The sequence below is a fragment of the Triturus cristatus genome, chromosome 12 (genome assembly GCF_964204655.1).
Source record: "Triturus cristatus chromosome 12, aTriCri1.1, whole genome shotgun sequence".
NCBI classification, from domain to species: Eukaryota; Metazoa; Chordata; class Amphibia; order Caudata; family Salamandridae; genus Triturus; species Triturus cristatus.
The window spans coordinates 618,285,413-618,303,511 of record NC_140595.1 but is presented as its reverse complement, the minus strand read 5'-3'; the positions used below and the strand labels follow the sequence as shown (position 1 = coordinate 618,303,511).

General features: G+C 46.7%; 1 protein-coding gene across 1 annotated transcript in view; it reads left to right on the top strand.

Moving 5' to 3' along the window:
- The window catches only part of CDH15 (cadherin 15), a 167,396-nt gene extending 149,611 nt beyond the window's left edge, over positions 1-17,785 (top strand). Inside the window, exon 14 of the mRNA XM_085636789.1 lies at positions 13,731-17,785. Within this exon, the coding sequence (XP_085492915.1) occupies positions 13,731-13,931 (201 nt within the window). The 3' untranslated portion in view covers positions 13,932-17,785. The remainder of the gene's footprint in view (positions 1-13,730) is intronic.
- Positions 17,786-18,099: the final 314 nt, after the last annotated feature.

The window sequence follows — 18,099 nt, the reverse complement described above, 5'->3', positions numbered from 1 at the left end:
AGATATTGCAATGTGTTAGGTTTATAATAAATACATATTTTTATAACTACGTTCGGTTAAAAACGCATTCTGTCTGTAGTATAGAAAGATTGTTGAAGTTGTTCTATGCAAGGTGTAGCTAACAAAGGGTACTGATTCTAATTAAAATGCTTAGGCTTTGTTTACCTTTCATGAACAGAATACGGATTAAATAACGGATGCATGTTAAACTGCGCAGAGTGGTTTGGGGATGTAATGATGATGAAGCAATACATATTTCACAGGACCCTTTAAATTTGTTTTCCAATTTGTTAATCCAAGCGCAGTGGGTATTAGAAGATGCACCAGCTTCAACTAACTCTTTCCTACACTGAATGTATTTTGTAACAAATCATGTTGTGTGTTTTCTAAAATTCTACATTCTTAACTGCATAATTATTACTGATGTATACTTCTAACTGCAGATTGCTCACCTTTGGATTATCCCCATATGCCAAACTGGATCTGAAACCTTTCACAGCAGTGCTCCTGAGTGCCGTTAGGTGGCGCAGTGCAGCACAGCTTTGTCCTCATTACGTCTCAGAAGTGAATGAACAGAGCCGTATATAAACATCATGTCGGCCGTAGATTATGACATCAGTTCCTTTCTTTCCAGACCTTCGAACGCGGATCTGGAGCGTCAATCCCCTTTTTTGTTGGATTGACAATTCTTTTCTGGTATTTTTTTTTAAAATCCAGTCGAACAATCTCCCTACCTAAAACTATAGAGTTCAAACCATGCTGTGACTGTCGGAAAGGGATGTTGGTGATAGACCTGCATGAGGTGTGCCTTTGGTATTCAGGTTCTGGGAATTACTCTAATTCACGTAAAGAATGATCCTTGATAAGCCCAAAGGTGATATGGGATTGTGAAGCGAATCTGTACATCACCCAACATTAGAAGAAGCCAAGCAAGTCCCATTCCAGCTCGAAGTTGAGGGTGCAAACTAATTCCCGCACTCCTAACCATTCCTGCGACAGGTATTCTTCGCTGTCAAGTCCCCTGGTAAGTCGAAGTCCAAATGGAACACATGAAGGATACGCGCCACTCGTCCCCATCCAGCCACTCTCTAACTTCAGAGAAGTCACAAGGGTGTAAGGTGTCACTCAGTCTTGCTACATATCTCCAATTAATAAGCTGATTCCACAATTGATCCTGATGCACCCTGAGTACATCAGCAACACAGCAGCAGGCCAAGGACTTTAGGGAGGCCATGTTGGCATTTTTGGCACTTGTCCAAAACTCCCTGGCATGCCTTCGGACCCGTAGGAGCCTCCAGTTGGGTTACGTCTGTCTGATCTGCCCTTGGACCATCTCTGTCTTTCAAACCCACCTTGAGTTTCACTCTGCCTCTGGTGCTGAATTCCACTTCAGCCCCACATCTTGCGCTAGACCCTTTCACGTCGCTCGCAGAGGGGGGACCCTTTGCCGATACGTATGTCCCACTCATAGCCAAACTGGTCTCAGCCCCAACCAAGGTCTCCTCCTGGCTGTATTTCGATGCACCCTATTCCTGTACAGTCTGATCCATACAAAACATTGCCTCTACCATGGAGCAGCTCTCAGTTGCTCCACCAGCTTTTTGGGTCCAACTCTGATCAGAGTTTGCCACCCCTAAGAGATGACAATGAGGATGATTTTCCCCAACATTATGATTAACAATTTGTATATGGATTTACAGGAGGCCAGTGGGCTTGATACTTCCCTCGATACTGGGCTGAATTCCTCACTGGGCAACCAATGAAAGAAAGAGCTTCATTTGCCATAGTGATTAGACGTGCTGTTGAAGTTCTGGGTCTCCAACTTCCTTCTGTGGAGGTTAAGACTAATGTTCTTACTGAAGTTTTACAGCTTGGGCAGGCTTCCGCTGAGCTCTTACTGCCCTTCAGGCATTGATGAGCACCTGGTCTAGGCCTTGCTCTTGCCCGCTAGTGAACAGGCAGGTAGCCAGATTCCCCAGAACAGCATCAGGTGACCATGATTTTTTTAATCAATACTCTACTCTGGAGAGTCTGGTGGAACAGGCTCCACACAGCAAGGTAAATCCCAATTTATTTCCTAAGAGTCCCCAGACAGAGTTGAAGTGAATGGAAGCCTTCAGAAAACTGATTTTCTTCTTCGACCAGTCTAGCTTTAAAGTGCCTCAACATTTTACCTTCTAGGACTATGTACACAGACCCTCTGTACAAGATCAGTGAGATGTTGCCAGTGGTTCCAGAAGAGCTTAGGGCCTTCCTGGCTCAAACTTTTCAGGATGGTCTTTATGCAGCCAAATATGTGATTCACGATGAGCTGGATACTATCGCTTGTTTGGGGTGAGCAGTTGGCACTACTGTGGTGCTTTGTCACCACATGTGGTTGAGATCCATAGGTTTTTCTGGTGATGTGCAGACATCCCTCTTCCAGATATGTCTTTTAATGGCTCGTGCCTTTTTGCGAAAAGAACTGATCCTGCCCTAGAGTTCTTCAAGGAAAGCTGGGCCACAGTGCCCTCATTGGGCTATTTGGCACCTGCCAGACAATTCATTCATTGGTTTTGCCCCTTCTGAGGCTACTCTACCGGGAATGCCAAGCCCCCCAGCACACTTCATTCCTCTCCCTTTCAGAATCGGGGACACGGATCAAACAGATCACCAGGGACAGTGTCCTCCCCAGTCCACCACCCTCTGGAATCAGCCTCCAAGCAGCTTTAATTTCCCCTTAGCAACGCACATCCGTCCTGTGGGAAGCAGAATGAAACATTTTCACAATGAGTGGCAAACTATCACGTCCAACAGATGGGTCCTCTAAATCATTCAGCTGGGCTATGTCCTTCAATTCTACCACATATTCTGCCAACATCAATTTGGTCTTGACTTTTCTCATATGAACTCCTTTCTCATCACAATCACTTCAGCTCATGGTTTGAGTGAACTCCAGGCTCTTTAGGTGCAACCGCCTTACACCATCTTTTTCCCCAACAATCTGGTGCTGAGAACCACGGCAGCTATCTTGACGAAAGTTGTTACGCCTTTTCATATTGGGTGACCCATCACCCTTCTAACATTATTTGCCATGCCTCACCCCTAAAAAGAGAAGAGATCGGTTAAACTTCAAAAGAGCTTGAAGCTTTTACATCGATCACACCAAAGACCTTGGGCTGACAACCAGCTTTTGGGGGGGGGGGGTGTCTGTCAAGGTGGAAAGTCCTTTGCATTAAGATCAGCTATGCATTACCGAAAGGCAGCCTCTGGAGCGACTGAGGACCCATTCCACAAGAGCCAACGGTACCTTCACTGCATTGGTATGCGGACTGCCTCTCCTTGGCATCTGTCAGCCTGTAACATGGGTGTCAATGCATACATTTATGAAGCACTACTGCCTTGACAGCCAAGTCCAAAAGAAAGGGCATTTTGCCTGTTCGGTCCTGCAGGAATTTCTGGTCTACGTACACTGCAGTGACGCTCCCACATTGGATGGTACTACTTTGGTAGCGATTCTAAAGGTGAGGAATCTACAGTTAGAAGTATACTAAAGAAAAACAAGGTACTTAACTTCAGTAACACTCTTTCAACCGCAGATTCCTCCCTGCCTACCTACCTCCCCATTCTGTGGAGTGGTCTCTTTTTAGCACCTAAAAAGGTCCCAAATCAGAGATCTCTGCTCTGGTAACTCCCATTGTTTTGTGCTCTGGAAGGAGTCAAGAAAGAAATTTACTTCAGCACTCAGGTGTGGCACTTATATGCAGCTCTGTTCTGCCACTGGGGCGGAACAAAGTCAACACAGAGTCACGCAGCGCACAGGAGGACTGCTTGGAAAGCTTCCGGATCCAGTCTGGCCCCCTAAGGATATTTTAAAGGTGAGAAATTAGCAGTTTGAGTACCTACAAGAATATTTTTTTACCAAAGGTAAGGAACTTGTTCTTTTCCCTTCCTTTACTACAGACAACCAAACAGTATAAAGTATTGTACTTACTGTTTAAGTGTTTGGAAGTAAACCTTTTTGTAGAAATCTTCTGCAAGATAAACATGTAAGATAAAAATACTCATGGATAGCATTTGTTATATGGTCCTACAATGCCAGCTCAGTTTTCTGGTTACATTTATGAGGCCTTCAGCCTCATGTTTTATGGTGCCATCAAAACCCCTTGATACAATATAGGGACTGATTATACAGTTACCTGTTTTTCAGGTCACCAGGCCCCTCTCTTGTCCTGCCAGGCAGCTGATTAATTGATCCCATTACTGTTGCAGCCCTCTGCTGAGCGAGGACTCTTCAGCTCCCTGGTTTTAGTTTTTGCTGGCCATGAATGTCACCTGGTTGATTCATCCAACTGGTTCAACTCATTGACAAGATTTGGAAAAAGCTATATACAGATGTAGTTATTTATTTATTCAGTACTTTCGAAGAACACCTTTTTATATTGTATCAGATCTCTTCAGAGCATTTAGTAGGAAACAATGGGTCAGAGGGTATTGCGTGGTATCTTTAAGGTAGAGGGTCCAAGGATTCTTGGAAGGTGGAGCATAAACTAGTGGTTGGGAGGACGATTAGACTCTGGCCAAGCATGGGTGAAACACTGTAAAGAGGCCGGAGAGGGTGTATTCAGTTGCATCATTTATTTACCAAGGGACGATGTAAGAAGGCAGGCTTGGTACAGTTGTGACGCACAGAAATGGTAAATAGCTTTCTTTGTTCTTCTGCTTAACCTTATCAACTATGTGAAGCGCTCATGTGCATTGCAGCCATGCCTGCGGTATAAAAATGTTGAAAATGGAAATTCATAAAAATGACAGTGTGTGGGGTCCATACCCCCATCTTTGGTCGTGGCTTGGCTTTTCCAGGCTGAAATGAAGATATGTACCTAAAATAATTAGACCTTATTGCTATAGTAGGGTGTGAGCAGGGACTGGTCTCTCCTCTGGGACCTCTCTCTCGGGTGATGGGTGCACATAGTAGTGTGAATAGAGGGACTGGCCTCTCCGATGAGATGCCTCTCTTGAATGGCAGGTGTGCATAGTAGGGTGTGGGGAGATTCTTAACTCTCTTCTCAGAACTCTTCCCAAGCCAATGGGCGTAAATAAAATATTCTAATAAACACCCTCTCCAGGAAGACTTCTTCCTACAGTACCAAGTGTGCATACCAGAGTGTATTTAAAGATCACCTACTCCTTTCTAGTTTTCACGATCCTACGAGATCGCAACAATTAAAAATAAATAACATTCTATTCATCACAGTACTTATGTCCTACACACCACCTCTCAATAACAAGGGGCACAATGGGGAGGAGCCTAGCGCGCAACCAAGATGGCCGCGTAGGCTTGTGGCTCCCGAGGGCCTCCGCAACCTCCCACGTCTATCCTGTCATAATCCTGGTTTTCTAGACGGGCTTTTGTCTATGATCTTGCGCTACGGTGCCACTCGTTTTCCAAATCGAAATCGGACTCCGGGAACCGGACTGGTGGCGATCTGAAGTTTGCGGCCTTCTCCGGCCTTGGTCCCGAACTCGAGTTGGTGAGGTGCCCGGGTGCGAAGTGAACAACAGCGGCATGCCAGTCTGGGCCTGCACCGGACCCCGTGCTTTCACTTTCGGTTTCGAGTTGATCTGCGGAAACTGACGTCGGGACTTCGGGTAAACAGCGCCGAGGACGGAGTGCATGGCCTGATTCTCGAACTGTAAACGGGCCTATTTCAGTTGGTGGCCCGGATCTCCTGCATTGGTCACCTGGCCTTCCTCCGGGTGCTGGAGGGTGCTGACCTTGGTGGTCGCTGATGATGGCGGCGAGAGTGGACGGCGACAAGCTGAAACCCAAGTCTACCCGGAGGGGAGCTTATACCCAGGCCAACAACATGGACCGCTATGCGCAGCCGAAGGGATCCCCTAGTGGATCACATAAATCGCCTGAGCGGCCCAAGGAGACCTCGGGCGCATCGTCCGAATTGACTCTGCTGGATGTCATGGGGGCCATTGAGGAGACTGTGAACCAGCAATTTGATACCCTGGCTAAAAAATTGGACTCGGTGTTGATTGATGTGAATTTGGTCAGAGCGGACCTGTCCAAAACAAATGACCGGGTCGACTCATTGACTCAAGCGGCGTCGAGCCTAACTGTGGATGTGGCCGCTTTGCAGACGGAGGTGCGGAGGTTGCGGCTCGCCAGTGACCTGACTGATCGTCGCCTTGAAGATTCCGAAAGCAGGGCCAGGCGGAATAATGTCCGTATTATTGGGGTGCCCGAACGATCAGAGGAGTCTGCTGCGGATCTTTTTGTGGAGGATCTAGTGGTGACTCATCTAGCACCCAAGGGACTGAGCAAGTTCTTCGCTGTGGAACGGGCCCACAGGATTCCGGGTGGTGCGCCGAAGGTGGGTGCTCCCCCGCGGCCTATCATTGCCCGACTTTTTAATTTTCGGGATAGAGATGCTATCCTTCAGGCATCGAGGGTGGCTGGGCCATTAAAGTTCGAGAACTCTAATGTTGGCTTTTACCCAGACTTCACGCAAGCGGTTCAAAAGCAACGGTTGGGATTTTTGGCCATCAAACGGCGCTTGAGGGACATGGAGCTGAAATATGCGATGCTATTCCCGGCTAGGCTGCGGGTTGAGTTAGAGGGTCGCTCGCATTTCTTTGACCGGCCGGAGGCGGTTGGAGAGTGGCTGGATGCCCTACCTAGGGGTCGAGGTCGGGAAGGTCGGATGGCGGAGAGCGGAGAGTGCTCGACGGAGTAGGAATAGAACTGGGATCCTGGCTATGGACCGGACTGGTAACGTTTTGCACCTGTGGCTGCACTGGACTCCAGTTTGTAACACTTTGCCCTTTGGTATTTGGAGGCTGCGGGGGGCTTGCTGGGGCCCTTTCCTCCTTCTGGGGTTTTTCTTGTCTTCTTTGTAGTGAGTTTCATATTGGGGCGACAGGCACACTGCACGTTGGGGGGGCTGTTTGGGCTCACGCAGGGGTGCAGGGAGGGGTGAGTTTTGTTGGGGTTGATGGGGTGGGGTTGGGGTTTGTTTGTTTGCATCACAAGGCGGGGTAATGTTTTCTGTTGTGTTATTATGATTGTGCTCTCCGGGAGGGGGATATTTTGTGCTGGGGGGGATGGGGGGTAAGGGGTTGCGACTTCTTTCATGGAATGTGAATGGGCTGGGGGACAGGATAAAGCGGGGGGTGGTCCTGCAGTTCTTGAAACGTATTTCGCCTGACATTGTGTTTCTGCAGGAGACGCACCTCATAGGGAACTCTTTCCATGCCATGAACAGGCGAGGATATCGCCTTCTGGCCCATTCTGGTTTCACCTCTGGCTCGAGGGGAGTGGGCATTTTAGTTAGGACCTCTCTCCCGTTGGAGGTGGATGAGGTGCTCCACGACGACAGAGGGCGCTACACTGCGCTGGTGGGGAGATGGGAGGGTAAGTTGATTTCGCTGGTTACTGTCTACGTGCCGCCGGGCCTGCAGACAGCCACCTTTGCTGATTTGGGGCGCCTGCTACTTGGGTTTCCGGGGGGGGGTTTGGTCTTGGGGGGGGATTTTAACGCAGTGGTTTCCGGAGTGGAAGATCGACACCCCCCTATGGACCTCCCTCGGGCCCAGAACTGGCAGGGGGCTTTCTGGATACCATGGGACTGATAGATTGTTGGCGGTTGAAACACCCTGGACAAGCACAATATACCTTCCACTCCGGGGCCCACGGTAGTCTTTCGAGGCTTGACTATATGCTAGTGCCTGCGGCCCAAGCTGGGATGATTGGGGAGGTGCGACACTTGGCCCGCGGTATATCTGATCACTCCCCTCTTTTGCTACACTTAGATATCGCCATGGGGGCGGTGGGGAGGGTGGCGCCGATCAACCCCTGGTACCTACGAAACCCCACGATCCGTGCAGACCTGGTTAGGTCCCTGGAACACTATTTTGACGACAACGTGGGGTCTGTGTCTTCCGCCGTCTCCCTTTGGGAGGCCTTTAAGACGGTGCTCCGGGGCCAGGCCCTGTCTCTCATCTCCCATACCAAAAAATGCGAGGCGAAAGAGGTGGTTCGACTAGAAAATGAGATCACCGAGTTAGAGATCGATTTGGAGCAAGGTGTTACGGATGACAGACTGCATGTGCTGGGGCTTAAACAGGCCGACTACAAAGCGCTGGTTACTGAATCTGCTAAGAGTATGAGCAGGGAGCAACAGGGGCGTTTGTACGATATGGGTGATAAGGCGGGGAAGTTGATTGCCTGGTTGGATAAGAAGGAGAGAGCGAGTCGAGTGGTGCCGGTTGTTGAGAGGGTGGATGGTGTGTGTGTGACGGACCCCGGTGATATTGTTGATTGCTTTGCGGAGTATTTTCACGGGGTTTACTCTCCGGTCTCTGAGCGATCGGAGGAAGACTCTCGCCTGCTGCTTAAAGACATTGCTTTGCCATCTCTATCTGATGAGGATAAAGTATTGCTGGACGCGGCCCCGTCGCCGGATGAGATTGCTTTGGCCATTCGCTCTATTGCTTCTGGCAAGGCCATGGGTCCTAATGGCCTTCCCATCGAATTATATAAGTTGCGCCCAGATAAGATTGCGCCGTATCTCCGGGACATGTTCCTTGAGGCACAGGCGGCGGGCTCCCTCCCCCCTGACCAACGTCTTGCTACTATTGTTGTTATCCATAAGGAAGGGAAGCCGCGGGATCGGTGTACTTCTTACAGGCCTATCTCTTTGTTGAACGCGGAGCCCAAAATCCTTGCCAAGGTACTGGCCAATCGCCTGATCCGGGTCGTGGGCGACCTGATTCATCAGGATCAATCCGGTTTTATACCCCATCGCAATACCGCTTTGAACCTGCGGCGACTGCATGGCGTCCTCGCTAGAGCGCCATTCATGCGTGAGCCGGCCATTTTGGCGTCCCTGGACGCTACCATGGCGTTTGACACCTTGGAATGGCCGTATATTTGGGCAGCATTGGCGAAGTTTGGGTTCGGCCCGGGGTTCATCGGTTGGGTGAAATTGCTTTATGATAACCCACTGGCACAGGTGGTGGTCAACGGACGGGTGTCGGCTCCTTTTGTTTTGGGTAGGGGCACGCGACAGGGATGTCCGTTGTCGCCTCTTCTCTTTGCGCTTTGTTTGGAGCCCCTTGCGGAGTGGCTGCGGTGGCACCCTTCGATGCGTGGCCTTAGATGGACGCCGGAGTACGAGGATCGTGTCTCCCTATATGCGGACGATATCCTCTTGTATCTTGCATCTCCGCGCAAATCGCTCATTGTATTGGTGGATGTGTTGAGCTCCTTTGGTCGCAACTCCGGATTGGTCATTAACTGGGCTAAGTCTTGTGTGTACGTTCTCTCCGGGGAGGCCCCCCCCTTCCGCGGGGGTGCCCTATCCAGGTTGCGCAGTCGGGGTTTAAGTATTTGGGAATCTTTATAATCCTAGACCTGGTGGCCCGGTATGAGCGGAATCTTCTCCCCCCCCCCCTTCAGCGCCTAAGGGCGGATGTGGCGGGTTGGCGGCGGCTGCCGCTCTCGCCGCTCGGCCGGGCGGCGTTGTTCAAAATGATGTCGCTGCCACGCTTTTTGTACGCCCTACAGAACACTGTGGACGTAGTGCCGGCCCGCTATTTTCGGGAGGTGGAGTGTCTTCAGCGTCGATTGTTTTGGGATGGGCGGCCGCGGATCGCTCTTGCCAAACTAACCCTACCGTGGTACAATGGGGGGGTCGCTCTCCCTGATATTAAACGATATTATTGGGCCTCCCAGTTGGCTGCTGTCAATCACGGGATGTATGGGCCTGCTTTGAACCCGGCTTTTGAGATGGACAAATTGTTATTGCCAAGCGGGGATTATAATCGAGCACTATACTCGGGGTCCCTTGATGCGCGATTGACAGGCCCGACGCGGGTCGCGGTGCAGGTGTGGCATGCAGCCAATGCGGCGATGGGGTGGAGGGATCGCTTGACTCGGGCAACGCCATTGTACGCTTCCCGGCGTTTGGGTTATCTGTGTACTACGAAAGGCTTTGAGAAATGGGATATGATTGGTATCAGCAAGGTAGGGGATCTCTGGACGAAAGGGAAATTTAAGACGTTCGACATGCTGAAAACCGAATATTAGTTGAACGATAGGGAATACTTTCGGTACGCTCAGGTTCATCACGCCTTGTGTTCCGTATTCCCGGACGTTGCGGCTATTCCGGAGTCCTCCCCGTTGGAAGATAGAGTATTGGACGGCTATGTGCCGGATAGCACCATTTCGCTGATTTATAAGAAGCTTATCAATGATCGAATGGGTTTGCTGACCTCATTGCGGGAGACATGGATTGCCGACGGTTTGGAACTTGACGACGAGGATTGGGTGTCAGCGGTGGCCTCCCCGAAAGAGGTGGCTATCCCGGCCCGCTTGCGTTTCGTCCAGCTTAAGATACTTCATAGAGTGTACGTCACGGGGCCTGGTTTGATGCGTATGGGGTATTCGGTGGATGGTCTGTGTAAGCGAGGCTGTGGACTACTGGGGACTTTCCTTCATATCCTGTGGGAGTGTCCGGAGGTGACTCGGTTTTGGTGTAGAGTGCATGCGGTGTTAGAAGAAGTCACGCATGTTGCCTTGTTGCCGGAGGCACGGAGATGTTTGCTGAATGTCTGGGAGCCGACTGATTACACTGTGATGCAGACGCAGTGGGTGACTCTGGGCTATATGGTAGCGAAGCGTGACATTGCACAACTGTGGGGCTCCCAGAGGCCACCAACGGTCTCAGCGTGGAAGGAACACATGGACTGGTGTATGTTCAGAGAGAAAACGGTGTATGTGGCGAGAGGCAAGCCTGGGAAGTGGATTAAGGTGTGGGGTCCCTGGAACTCCTATCGTGGAGGTATTTGCGCCCCGCCCCAGACGCGAGAGATGGATGCTGCTCTGTCTCCCTAGCCCGCGCATTCCTCTATGCTCCTGCGACATGTGCATTTGGTTTCTTCTGCCTGCCCCCCCCCCCCCTCTTTCTCCCTGGGTTTGTTTACCCCTTCGATAGGGGGAGCACATGTTACTACTATTGACCTCCTCTGCCTTGTGTGTGTGATGTTTTTCGTTTTCTTTAAAAATATGAAACCTTTCTTTGCTTGTCTATGGACTGCGGCTGGCTGAGTTGATTAGCACTCCAGTAGCTCTCTTATTGCTTCACCGATGTGGTTGTTAAGATGTGTCTATGCTTATAGTGTGCATTAGCGGCCGGCCTGTTGGTTGTAGGCCCATACTTGTATGTCTCTGAAACTGTAATAAAGGTTTTTCAAAAAAAAAAAAAAAAAAAAAAAACAAGGGGCACAATATGCATTTCTCCTACTAGAATGTATCGACAACTGACCCACTCCTGCTATCCAAGAGAGCGGTCTCAGCGGAGAGGACAGTCTCTTTACACACCTTACTACGCACACCCGTCATTGCAGAGAGAGGTCTCAGCGGAGGGGCCAGTTCTGCCACAAAGCGTACTATACATATCCATCATCCAACAGAGAGGTCTCAGAGAAGAGGCCAGTACCTACTCACACCCTGCTATGTACACCTGTCATCCAAGAGAGGGGTCTGAACAGAGAGGCTAGTCCCTCCATGCACCTTACTATGCACACACCTTATCTGAGAGAGAGGTCTCAAAGGAGAGGCCAGTCCCTTCCCACACAATCTACGCATGCTTATCAAACTGTGGTGGAGAGGTAAGTCCCTCCCTATACCCGACACGATGGGAAAAACTGTCAGCAGAGAGGCCAATCTCTCCATAAACTCTACTACATATACCCATCATCCCAGAGAGAGAGAGAGAGATGTCTCAGCAGAGAGGATAAGCTCTCCTCTTATCCTACCACGCACACCTGTAATTCCAGAGAGCGGTCTCAGCGGGGAGGCCAGTCCCACCACACATTCTACTATGCACATCCGTCATTTGACAGAGAGGTCTAATCAGAGAGCCCCGTCTCTCTGTACACACTAATACGCACACCCGTCATCCAAGGAAGAGGTTTCATGTAAAAGGCCACCGTCTCTCTTTACCCAAGTAGTCTGAGTGATGAATCCAGTCTCTTCAGTATAGTGTTATGGTTATCTATCTATCTATCTATCTATCTATCTATCTATCTATCTATCTATCTATCTATCCATCTATCCATCTATCCATCTATCTATCTATATATTCACCATATTTCCACTCACCAAAGTAAAGGATGATGACGCCGTGTCTTGCTGAAATAACGATTATTTAATTGTCAGCTGCTGAAATATGGTGAATTTGTCACGGATCTTGCCAAGTTGATCCGTACGGACGACGCGCCCTTCGGTTTGGAGTTGCGGCAGTTTGAACCAAGCATACAAGCTTTCTTTATGTATATATATATATATATCTCAACGGGTTTCGGCCCAAATTCTGACACTGGAGCTCGGTTGAAAGGGGCGGTGCGTTTCTTTTCCGGCAGAGCCACGCAGGTGTCAATGAAGCAGTTCTCGCCTTGCAGCGAAGTAAAGACGCACTCACTCGTTTCCAGGAAAAATTTAGGCGGATTTATTAATCATTTGCCATGCCCTACGCGTTTCGGTCAAGTGACTTTGACCTTGTTCACGGGAACAAGGTCAAAGTATGAGAACTGCTATATATATATATATATATATAATAAGTGATCTCACTCTTTTTCTAAATTACAATTACCCCTTTAATGGTATACTTGTCAAGGGCTATATATATGTGTTTTTACATCAAATTATTCATCAACTTGCTGGGACGATCTCTGAATGTGACAGTAACAAGAACTGAGGAGATGGGTAACCCCAACTGAATTATTGCCTGATTACACCCTATTATACTCAAGCAACATTTATTGCAAAGATTTTGCAAGCAGTGCACCCTTTCTGTTATGTTACAAAACAAAGCCATTCCCTTTCAAAATTCTGTAAGCAGACAGCATATATTCATCAGTTATCCTACGATATATACATTGAAAAAAAGTTAATCTACTTTAAAAGAAACCCTGGAAATGCACAAGTGTGTAGAGGTATTGAGCACATTATACATTTCTGTGGTTTTCTTTTAGTTCAAAATGTTAATGGTGTCACTGACCTACTCATCTAACTATAATGTTACCTTAACCTTTGTTTTTTTCAGTGAATATATAATATATGTCTTTTAACCAGGTTTACTGAATATTTAATAAAATTGTTAGTGAGGGTCAGTTTTTAATTTTTTTTAAAAAAACTATTTATACATTTAATTATTATGTTCAACTATTTTTAGTTAACGTCCTGTAAAATTGTATTATTTCTCGGTTAGTAATACATATTTTAGATTAATTTATACTTATTTTATGCATCAAAATATATATATATTTTCTAATAATAAACTTGATTACATTTCCCTATACTTTTCCACTGGCAGATCTCTATCTGTGTGATGGAGATCTCTTCCCCACTGGCGGGCATGTCCACCCAGTAAGCGGATTGTAAAATGCAGGTGTTAAGTTGCTTGTAGTAAATTTATGGGCACAAATACCATCACGGGATTTGGTTAAGACATGGAAATCTCTACTAAGAAATGGTGAATAGCCTCCCAAGATAATGAGTAGCACCTAGGTGTAGGGGTAAATATACACATGGGTGAAGACACACTTGTATATTTACCTTTGTGAATTAGACTCCGTTTCTGCTTCCAGTCATTCCACACATTTGCATGCAAGAGAGGGTGATACCATCATATTTCTAACTGGATCAAAAGCATTTTCTTTTCTTTTCATTTTAGGGACTTGACGTTGCTGACAATGACCCCAGCGTTCCCCCGTATGACACTGCTCTTATCTATGATTATGAGGGCGAGGGATCCGTGGCTGGCACACTCAGCTCCATCCTCTCCAGCACATCGGATGGCGACCAGGAGTACGACTACCTCAATGATTGGGGTCCACGCTTCAAGAGACTGGCGGATATGTATGGCCAGCCATGATGGGCCAATCTTATTCCAGGACTACTCCCTAACACCGGAGTTAGGGGATCAAAGTTTGTTTCCTTCTTGAATGGCTCTGGCTAATGCCAGCTCCAGGAGACCTGCACAACAGTAACACTGTACATAAAGACTGGGGAAACACCAACACCTGCCAAACAAGAAGAACTCTGTCCTTTGTGAGAGGCAATGCCAACACATTTACCAGCAGTATGTGTATATTCTATAGATATATTGCTCATAGAAAAGATGTATATACTCATTGTAATGGAATTCCTTGCAGGCTTTGTTTTGACAAATGGCCACAGTCTAAGATTAACCACCCTATCAATTGGACAAATACCTGTTTGTATTGAGCCTGATTGCTTACAGGCATCTTTAGAAAAGCGGTCCGTAATCAAATGGATACTAACATCTAAGGTTGTGTGCTGTTGGAACAAGCAATGAATACGCAATATGTTGGGAAACCGAATGCTTATTGAGAAGGCTACAAACCACTGCCTCAGTGATGAACCTATGAGTACTCTCGGTGCAGTTTGACATAATTTGTGCTGTCACCAAATATCCCAACATCTAAACTCTGACGGAAATTGGTAAATATGGTTATGTTTAGCACATAACTATTACAAACAACCTAATAGCTTGTTCTTTTCTGAGACTTTTAGCGCTAACTGATGGCAGAATTCGGCAATAAGTTCCACAACTAACCCTTATATTACCACCTTCAACATAACATATAACCAGCATTTAGAGTCCCAGATTATGTCTGCTACTGGACCAGCAGAAGGCACCTCCACATACGCTGATGTAGAAGAGCCTTTTCTAGCAACAAAGGTTGCATCGTGGGATACCAACGATTCCATATGCATAGTAAAATTACATCAGGCATCACTGCCCTAGTGTGATGTGGTACAAAGGACCAGCCACACCTGATTAGGGAACCAACTAGTTATGAAAGAATACTTTTAAAAAACAATAGGCTCCCAAATATTAAAAGCTCCATCTTAATGATTTCAGCCCCTTTCATTATAGGGAGCGTCCAGGTATACGCAATACTTTGACATGCTGCACTGACGTCAGGATTAAAAATGATCTCACAATGCATTATTGAAGGATCTTAGTAATCTGAAGAGTTTCAGTAATTCAATATTCGAGAATACCTCCCCTTTCATGAATGAAGAGTCTCAGTAATTTAACATTTGGGAATATCTCCCAGTGCATGGTTAGGGTACCAGATTTACAGAGTAAAGGAATATCTATACCTGCAGGATTAAAGAACCTATATCATCCAGAGTTTGGGGAATAGTTAAATTCCCAATTCAGAAATTTCAGTCATCGAGATGTAAGGACAGACTTTACAGAGCTTCAGGTGAGATGTAGAATAAGACTGGTTAATTCTTGACTGAAGAGTCTTGAGTATTATTGTAGTGGTGAATATCTATAAATGTATGAGTAACATCTCCACTAATCCACAATTAGGTTGCGTCCCTAGTGAATGAATAACAGATCACAGTAATGTTATAAGTATCCAGGATTAGTGGCTTAATATATGTAAGAAGAGTCTCTGCTAATACCAGCTCAGTCATTAATTGAATAAATTATCCCCATACAACAGAAGAATCTCAAATTAAATAGAACACACTAAAGGCAGACAAAGCCCTCTGTGCAAGTATCAAGCCAAAGAAATAGTGCTATGATGTAAAGACTTGTATTCCCCTTAACATGAATGTCACTGAATGGCATGACAGACTCTCAGAAGGGACAATTACAGCTGGTGAAATCCCTAACAACATTGAATCAATCACTTCATTTACAATAAAAGATCAATGAAACGATAGATGAAAAACGGAAAGTTGGCTGGACAGGAAAGGCCATGGTCAGAGGCATGAGTTTATTTGTACTGTAAGCAGAATTAGACAGAAAGTAGAATGTATGGGGTATCTAACCTTTAGCTATAGGGGCTGGAGCCATGACACATTCCACTTAGGTAAATTGAATGAACGTCACAATAATATTCTGAAAGCGTGACAAGTCCCTTGCATTATGGCCAAGGTTGGACACCCTGATAGAGACTGAAGGATGTAGAATAATTGAGAAGAAGAATGTAGGTCAGGTAAGACATTTTTCCTAAAGAGAGAGACAAGTGGCTAGTTAGCAATCGAATTGATGAAAGAGTTAGAAGTTGGATGCAAAAAAAGTGTAAAACATTGCATGAGGCAGGCAGGGTTTCTCAACTGCAGGAAACAGCAGAAGGCTGTGATCGGGTCGCCCGATGGGACCAGGTCAATCAACGGTAAGTCATAACCTATTAATTTTATTGGTAGGTAAGTGGCATAAGGCATGCCCATCTCCATGGAGCAGTTTAGTGCTTTGCAATGTACATTGTTTTAAGGGATTGTAAGTAAAAACTCCTTATACCCAAGACGTGAGCTGTACATGGGGCAGGGTGGCATTTGAGGTTCAGTTGAGACTGAAGTACAGAAACTATGGAGTAAGAGGGGGAAAGAAGTAATGGAAACAATAATTGGAGCAGTGCTAGACCGTACACCGCATGGTTGATCCTGGTGCACCGATTTGCTAAAATCACACAATTTAGGAATGTATGTGCTACGGTTAAACATGGAGGTAGCAGAGTTCCAAAACTGCAACAGGAGGGGGGGGGGGGCGGGGGGGGGGGGGTTCTTTTACTTAAAAATAATTTCATTTTGAGAGTAGTAGACTTGATTAACTTTACCTGCACTAAATTGGTGAATTCATTTGAGAACAATGGTATATAAAAGATGAGGACAGAAAAGTGGGGTCCCATTAGCATAGAACCATCTGGTCACCCTAGCTATGTGGATGGTTAGTGGTTTACTGTGTTAAGATAGTTATGTTCCATAATGATCCTCACGTCCTGTTGCGAACACATTTGCATTGGAAACACCACTGCGCCACAGTCATGCCAGATTTTTATGTTTGATGATAGTAACTATGTAAACCATTCTGAGCTTTTTAACTATATCCATTCTAACCACCTGGACCACAGGAATAGATTCTGAGCCGTTGTACAGAAGCTTTGTCAGAGGCAATGTGAGTAACTACACAATATATCCTCCCACTACCTAGTAAATCACAGTAAGTTCCAATCAAATGTTTCACTCCAGGCCCATTCTAGAACTGGGGTGGCAGAGTGGGCAAAAGAACGGTGATGGATTAAACCCAGATCAGTGGACTGGGGGTGAGTGCTTGCAATGTTCAACACTCCGTCCATCATTTCCTTTTGTTTTTGCTTTGTTCGCCATAAGTTGGCAGGGTATGCTCAGACGTGAGTCCCTTGCTCACTTTGCCACTGGATTCAAGCAAGCCTGGCTGAAGACGGCTGAAATGCCAGAAACCGGTCCTAGAAAGCTTGTTTCCGGTCCAGGGAAGACATGGCTTGGCAGTTCGGGCTGGACTGTTCCCATGAGGCACAGGGTCAGACTGATTTGCATATGGCCATGTCTGAACTGGGGTGGCAGAGTGGGCTAAAGAACGGTGATGGATTAAACCCAGATCAGTTGACTGGGGGTGAGTGCTTGCAATGTTCAACACTCCGTCCATCATTTCCTTTGGTTTTTGCTCCATTCTAGAACTATTACATGTAGGAAAACGGGTCAGCCGGCTCATTGTATTTAGCACTATTGTTTTCTACTATTTGTTTGATTTTGTACAGACTGCTATTTTATCTTTGAAATTTGCATTTGGGAACAAAAAATGTCTCAGGTCTAAAGAATTTTAGTGTCTAGAATTGTTATACCCATTAACATGCCTGAAAAGCAAAGTTGTTGCATTTGAAACTAAAACAATAACATGAAATAAAGTGGTTATTGAAAGAACTCCAGACAAGTTGATCTTTAAAGATGGTTGGAAGCTTTGTAATCAGTGAGAGTGGGCCATTTGAAAGCTTTAGAAGCAGAGCACTGTAGCAAGAGAGTGTGAAAGTCATCCCTGGAAAAGGCTTCTTTGGAAGCTGTGCTGCTTAATGAAGGAGTGTGGTACCTAAACCATGGGGTACGCGTTAGGTAAGCAATGTAATGTAAGAGTGAGCCACGAAGCAGGCTTTACAAGCTGAAATGTGTGAGATTAGGTGAGAGAGGGTCTTGCACACAGACTATTGGACTAGAACTCCGTTTCAATACAGTATGCAGTT